Source organism: Eretmochelys imbricata, chromosome 2 (assembly GCF_965152235.1).
Source record: "Eretmochelys imbricata isolate rEreImb1 chromosome 2, rEreImb1.hap1, whole genome shotgun sequence".
In the NCBI taxonomy this organism is placed as follows: domain Eukaryota; kingdom Metazoa; phylum Chordata; order Testudines; family Cheloniidae; genus Eretmochelys; species Eretmochelys imbricata.
The window spans coordinates 56,573,372-56,580,944 of record NC_135573.1 but is presented as its reverse complement, the minus strand read 5'-3'; the positions used below and the strand labels follow the sequence as shown (position 1 = coordinate 56,580,944).

The 7,573-nt window shown below is 45.6% G+C and overlaps 1 protein-coding gene across 1 annotated transcript; it reads left to right on the top strand.

Annotated features, from left to right (window-relative positions):
- The first annotated feature begins 4,012 nt into the window (after positions 1–4,012).
- TMEM70 (transmembrane protein 70) lies at positions 4,013–6,951 on the top strand. The gene is made up of 3 exons (XM_077808962.1): positions 4,013–4,312; positions 5,245–5,356; positions 6,290–6,951. The coding sequence occupies exons 1-3, from the start codon at positions 4,064–4,066 to the stop codon at positions 6,718–6,720; spliced, it is 792 nt and encodes a 263-aa protein (XP_077665088.1). The 5' UTR covers positions 4,013–4,063; the 3' UTR covers positions 6,721–6,951.
- Positions 6,952–7,573: the final 622 nt, after the last annotated feature.

The window sequence follows — 7,573 nt, the reverse complement described above, 5'->3', positions numbered from 1 at the left end:
AAAAAAATAATCACTGGCTTAAAAAAATTCCCAAGGATTTACATTTGGGTAGGGTGACCAGACAGCAAGTGTGAAAAATCAGGATGGGGGTGGGAGATAATAGGAGCCTATATAAGAAAAAGATCCAAAAATTGGGACTGTCCCTATAAAATCGGGACTTCTGGTCACCCTACATTTGGGTTCTTTTTATTTGCCATCTGGTTTATCAACCTTTAGGGCTTACATTTTCAATTTTTTTCCTGCAATGGTACAGGGCTAGAAAGTTACTTTTCAAAACAATAATAGCTGAGATTCAGCTCAATCTCCACAGATCAAAGGCTCAAGTTCTTGAACAAGAATATAATGCTCCCTACTCAAGCTTGATAGGAAGGCAATGACACATTGGGCCCATAGAATATGGGGATCATGACAAATGATCTGTGGTGCCCCTAAAATCAAGGTGAAATGCAAGGAGCACCTAGTTATGGACCAGGACTCCATTGTGCTAGACCAGATACAAACACAGAAAAAAAAGGTGATCCTCGCCTCAAGAAGCTTACAATCTAAGTATAAGATGAGACAACAGGTGGATGCAGACAGGCAGGAGAGTACAAGGAAACAATTATTAGCATGATAGGCAGTGATGTCAGCATACGAACAGCCTAATCATTGTCAAGTTTTTTGTAGGCATCATAGCAAAGGAGAGTTTTAAAGAGGGATTTGCAGGAGGATAATAAGGTAGGTTTGCAGCTGTGTATAAGGTGCTCCTCCCAAGTGTGAGGGCAGCTAGGGTTGCCAGGTGTCCAGTTTTTGACCGGAACACCCAGTCGAAAAGGGACTATGGCAGCTTCGGTCAGCACTGCTGACTGGGCCGTCAAAAGTCCAGTCAGTGGTGCAGCGGGGCTAAGGCAGACTCCCTACCTGCCGTGGCTCTGTGAGGCTCCCAGAAGCAGCGGCATGTCCCCTGTCTGGCTCCTACATTTAGGAGCTGTGGCCAATGGGAGCTGCAGGGGTGACGCCTGTGGACGGGGCAGCATACAGAGCCACCTGGCCGCACCTCTGCATAGGAGCCAGAGGTGGGTCATGCTGCTGCTTGTGGGAGCTGCTCGAGGTAAGTGCCACCCAGAGCCTGCACCCCTGACCCCTCCCATGCCCCAACCCTCTTCCCCAGCCCTGATCCCCCTCCCGCCCTCCAAACCCCTTGGTTCCAGCCCGGAGCACCCTCCTGCACCCCAAACTCCTCACCCCAGCCCCACCCCAGAGCTCGCATAACCTGCCAGAGCCCACAATCCCCCCATTCCCCAATCCCCTACCTCAGTCCTGATCCCCCTCCCACCCTCCAAACCCCTCGGTCCCAGCTTGGAGCACCCTCCTACACCCCAAATCCCCCTTCCCCAGCCCCTGTAGTACTGTATTGAACTGTACTAAAAATCTAAGAAATCCATTTTTTTTCTTTGATGTTTTTTTCTGTACTGGGATGCATGGGCAACCAAGTTCTTTCCTTATGCTTAGCCTAGTTCCACAGGCCAATGCATCTTTGTACTTTTAAGGGATTGCAAAAGCACTGGAGGAAGCTCAACACACAATGTTGTAGGTTTCTCCCTCCCCTCTCCCTCAAGAATTTTAGCAGGCTATGGTAGAAAGATTGGTTGAATAGGCTAAAGGCAGGTTCTGCCCATTTGCTGGTTCTCTAGCAGTTCAATCCATCGTAAAAATACCTCACATTTAATTTCTTTTGAGTTTCATCCCAAAAACTTAAAGCTAAATAAACCTGAAGTTAGTCCTCATTTTTCTGTCTCAACTCAAACTAACTTCTTTCCCAAGTGGAAAATGTTGGGTAAGCATGGAACGTGTGTGATTTGAGAAGGTAATGAGAACACAGGCCATTTCCTGCTGACAGTTACACCTGTGTAGCCTTATTGACTTCAGGGAGAACAGATTTTTGCACAATAATGGATTTTGGTCCCTTCTGCTTTTTCACACCTCATATAAGCATCTCATTCACTTTCCTCCCCTAAACTCTGAGCACTTTAAGGAAAAAAAATAAGAAAGGTCTGCTTGATTTACACATGCAAATGAAACAGGAGTCCCTTCATTCTACACTAGCCTTAAACAAACACCAGACCTGATGTAACAAGGGTGTTACTACAGCAGCCTTGGTTGGACGGTTCTTTTGAAAGATCCTTAATGGTTTTTTTAAGATGCTGATTTTCAGTGAAGTCTTTTTGTTCAGGGGGGCAGAGAACACAACAGGGAATAGCTCTGTTTTGTCAACTCCTAGTCTTTCAAAAGCTGAAAGGCTTTAGATTAAGTTTGTTTAATGTTTGTACAGTGATTTTGAAGAGCTAACGTAGTACAGAAGTGCTAAATATTATGACTGGGCAACCATCTAAAGATCTGTGTCACTTCTAGCTTACCATTTTCTTACAGGAAGCTTAAAACAAACAAATGCAAACTGCAGGAGCTGGAGCACACAGAACTCATGCTTAAAAAACCTCATGTCAGAGTTGCTGATCACACATTCTAGAATAGATAATACTTAGTCCTGGCATGAGTGCAGGGGACTGGACTAGATGATCTCTCTTGGTCCCTTCCAGTCCTATGATTCTATTCTATGATTCTAATTGTGGAAGAGCTTGGTGACAGAATGGCCTGATGTGGTGAATCACTGGAGGTTAACTACACAAACTGGGTATTATCCCACAAATAATATTTGGGTTCAATGTGAAAATAGTAATTTATTGCCCTCAGTTAGGGCAACACTGGGAGGCAGCTTTCAGAGCAAGACAGCCTAAAACACAATGCTACCCAATGACAGGTTTCAGAGTAACAGCCATGTTAGTCTGTATCCGCAAAAAGAAAAGGAGGACTTGTGGCACCTTAGAGACTAACAAGCTGTAGCTCACAAAAGCTTATGCTCAAATAAATTTGTTAGTCTCTAAGGTGCCACAAGTCCTCCTTTTCTTAATGCTACCCAATGTAATTTTCCCACTACTACTTCCTCTACTCCAGTGGATTTTACGCCTGAGTGGCTTTCTTTTACATGCTAAAAGCTGGCTGCATCCCAGACTGCAGTCAGATTGAGATAGGGTATGTGGTGTAGAGTCCATAGCTTGGGGAAAACACCTGCAGGGCTTGGCTTTGCACTGTGCCAAGTGGAGAGCTGAGGGTAGAAGCACAAGGTTGGAAAAGGTGAGCAGGATGGGGAATGTTGCAGTGTTCATCCTCATACTCCATTACTCCACTACTTAGTTCATCCTCCACTACTTAGGAAGAAGGAGGCCTAAGAGAAGGACAGTGTATCATCCCTCATGCTACCGCTTACTCAGAAGTATCTGTTTGAAGAATTGAGTGTAGTGAGAGTAGAATAAACTTGTTAATTTTACATAAATAAATAATATGTAAATATGTATGTAGAGAAATGTTTGATGACATAATTTTTTTTGCAATGTGTAATTCATAGGTAGGCCCTTCCCTCCCATTAGCCTTAGGCCCCTCATAACCTTAATCCGGCCCTGGTTGTAAATGGGTCCCCCCAATGTGGCTGTCATTGAAATGTAGCTAGCACATTATTAAAGTTCTCCTCTTAATGTTCATAGCACCCGGCTTTCAGACTGTTGGCAAACAGTTGTTGCAAAAATGCACTAGCTCACTGGTTTGACACAAGTGTGAAAACCGTGAGCCCGATCCTGCGCGCCACAGAAGTTAGTGGGAGTTGAAGTCACACAGCACTTGGCAGGTTTAGCAAAGCTCTTCCCAAATAACCCTGCAGGCACTGGGCTGCGCCTGTACCACTGAGCGAAGAAGCCAACGGGACTGGGTTTGCCACTGGCTTGAAGAGATTCGGATGTCTGCGAGGTGCGGCTGCCTCATTGCAAGGGGAACCAACGCGACAGGGCTGCCGGAGGTCTGGGTTTCTCCCCCTGGAAGCGCTCAGCTCCTGAGGAGAGTTACTATTGGAGGGGGAGAGGCAGCTGGCCCAATCCCCGGCAGCGAGAGAAGCGCCTTGGCTCCTCCCCTTCCTGGCCTGCCCCGCTGCGGGGCGCGGGGATCCGCTGAGCGCGGCCGGGACCGGGTGTGGGCGATGCCGCTCCTGGCTGCGGGCGGCTGCCGAGCCCGGGCGCTGGCGTTCTGGCTGCGGAGCGCTGGGCGGTGCGCAGCTGCCGCGCTTCCTGGTCCGCCGGGGAGCCGCGCACCAGCGGCGTGCGGCCCCCGGTGGGCGGCTCTGAACGACTCTCCAAGCGCGTCTAGTGGCGGGGTCCCGACGCTGCCGCTGGCCCGAGGTCCAGGAGCAGTTGGAGCCCTTCCCAGGGCTGAAGGGAGAGTAGAACAGGTGCAGGAGCGTGGGACGCTTTCCTTGTAGCTGGGCTGCGGGCAGGGGTGGAAACCTCCGATCAAATAGCAGAGGGAGCAGCAGGGGTCTTGGCTGAGGAGGCCGAGCCAGCGACATCCCCGCCCCCAGTGTACTGGATTAATTTCCTTGTTCCTGAACAGCAAAAGTAAATGCAAAATCTCCCCAATTTGAATCCATTTTAAATCTTCACTGTTAATGGTGCGTTTAACAAAGTGTTTGCTGGTGGATAAGATTAAAGGGGCAGAGTAGAGAATGTAAAATGTGTGAAAGATAAGGTGCTGTCTATCTACCTAGGTGCTTGCCAATACAAGTGTTTGGAACTCAGGAATCAGGCCCCCTAAATCATACAAGATTAGCTTAAAAATAACAAATTTTTAAAAAACAGAATCTGGGTTTGTTTGTTTTTTTAAACTTTCTGAGTTCACATTCTTTTTCTTTGTAACCGTGTGGGCTAGAAATTTTCTTTTAAATGAAATATGAGGTTCTCGTTTAATGGCAGGACTCTAGGAGCTGGGGATTCAAGTAAACCATGACATTTTATCACAACTCACACAGTATTTGAAGAGCTGGCAGTGCTGAGGATTGATAGATGGGTGACCAGAGACTTGCAATGAGCTTGGAATGTGTGGCCTTCTGTCTGTATACAGTGCACCACTGAAATGTCTAGGGACGAAGGGTTTTATGGCTGCATATCCCATTTCTAATCCCCTGAATCATTAAATCCTCTGTTTTCTAACATTTACAAATTAATTTAATTTACTGATATCTATTAAATTCTTGAGTTTAGTTGTAATGTAATTAATTTTTAGCCTCTATCCTGTTATAGATTCAACATCTATATCAGGAGAAATCTGAAATGTATGTATATGATGCTAATGCTTTATTTGCCATGTGCTGCTTTCATCCTGTAGATCATATTTTCTCGTGTGGCATCTGTTCGCTGCTTCAGCACCTCCTCCTTTCATGGGCAACCAGAAGATGGAAGACTAGTTTACACTGGGAATCTGGCAAAGACAGTGTTGGGTATGTGATTGAAATTGAAATGTATTGTTTGATTTATCTATACTTAAACATGTCTTTAAAACATAGTTTGCTGTTGGGAATGGAGCCCTCCTGTTTCTTCAGATCTGCACGAAGGGCCAGCTTGTGGTCCCCTATATAGTCGTATAACCAACCCTAAAGGTTCAAATAAAATGAGTCAGATTCTAAAAAATCACAAGATATGTTCAAAAGTGAGCCACACTCTAAAAAAGAACCATGAGATTGCCACCCCCACCCCGCACTATGAACTCCTCATTTCTGGTCCCACCCCAGAACCCTCACCCCCTCCCGCACCCCTGTCCCCACCGGGTGAAAATGAGTGAGTGAGGGTGAGGAGAACGAGCAACCGGGGGTGGTGGTGGAGTGAGCAGTGAGTGGGGCCTCGGAGAAGAGGTGGGGCTGGGAGTGTGACAAGGGTGTTTGGTTTTGTGCGAGTAGAAAGTTGGCAACCCTAAGTAGCGCAGTAGTGAAGACAAGCCCTAAGTTCAGTCCTCTGTGAACAAAGTACATTTATTCCCTCCCAGCGAAACTTAATGGAAATATTACTCTTCTCTAGCAATATACAATATTTGATAGTTATAGCTGAGTTCATAATAGCTATACTTTTGCATAAGCAGTCACTACGCTACCAAGATTTAACTTGTTACTTTGTGAAATGTTTTGATAACTAGAATATTAAAGGTGTTTCATAAGACCTAACTTTTAGTTTATTAACCATAGAGAAGGAGAAGGGCTGAGGGCTTTGATTTCCACATGATGACGTCAGAAGTTCCACGATAAGAAGGGATTAACTGGATCATCATTTAATTTAGCAATTGAAGTAAAGCAGTGGGTATATGAGAACAATGCGTATAAAGGACTGTAGGGGTAACTTTGATCATAAACATTAACCTATGATTTTCATCTCTTATACAGGTGTGAAGTTTTTCTCTTACTCTACGAGCATATTTAGCTTTTGCATGATGCCCTACATCATCTTCAAAACTGGCATTGGAGTTGAAAGTGTGATTTTACAAACTGCCTTTTACAGCATTGTAGGATTCTTTACCTTTATAACACCAGTTACCCTGCATCTACTTACAAAGGGCTATGTGGTTCGACTGTATCATAAGGCTGAGACGGACACATACACAGCCATTACATATAATGCTATTTTGGCAGAAAAAAGAACTGTATTCCATCAGAGGGATGTCAAGGTTCCAGACATCAGCAAGATGTTTACAACATTTTATGCCAAAACTAAATCAATGCTTGTTAATCCAATGCTTTTCACATATCCACAGGACTATAACCATCTCATGGGCTATGACAAACCTTTTTATTTTGACTTAGAGGATCAAAAATAATCCAGTGAAAGCAAATAGAATTAGATGATAGAGTGAAGATGACTGTCTTTTTTTGTATTTGTCTAGTGCATCATTTCTAAAACCACGCACAATTCTATAACGCGTCCATAAGTGTCAGCTAATTTAGAGTTTCTTTATCATATTTCAGAATGTATAGAAACCTGAAGCTTTTTTAATTTCAAACAATCTGAAGTCTCCTCAGATTTAAAATTAAAATAGATGCTTATTTTGTCTCAGTTTGATTTCTGCTGTTACAGTAATGAAGAGAAGGAAAATGGATTTGATTTTAGTTTTATGCTGCAAGCTCCCTAATACAGTATTTTAAAGGAACCATGCCTTAAAAAAAGCAACATTGACTAATCAAATAGACGAATAAGAATTTTGAAGCCCCAAAAAAGGGTCTGTGTCTTAAAAAGTGAAAGGGCCAGATTTTTTGGCTTGTCTTGTTCAGATGATATAAAGCAGGGGTGGGAGCTGCAGGGACGGGGCAGCACACCGAACCGCCTGGCTGCGCCTTCACGTAGGACCCGGAGGGGGGACATGCCACCGCTTCTGGGAGCTGCTTGACGTAAGCACTACTGCTTGAGGTAACCCCTGAGCCCCTCCTACGCTCCAACCCACTGCCCTAGCTCTGATTCACCTCCTGCCCTCAGATCCCAGCCCAGAGCACCCTCTTGCACCCCAAACCTCTCATCCCCAGCTCCACCCCAGAGCCTGTACCCCCAGCCAGATCCTTCGTACCCCCCCATGCCCCAATCCCCTGCCCCAGCCCAGAGCCCCCTCCCACACTCCGAACCCCTCATCCCCAGCCCCACCCCAGAGCCCGCACTTCCAGCCAGAGCCCTCACCCCCC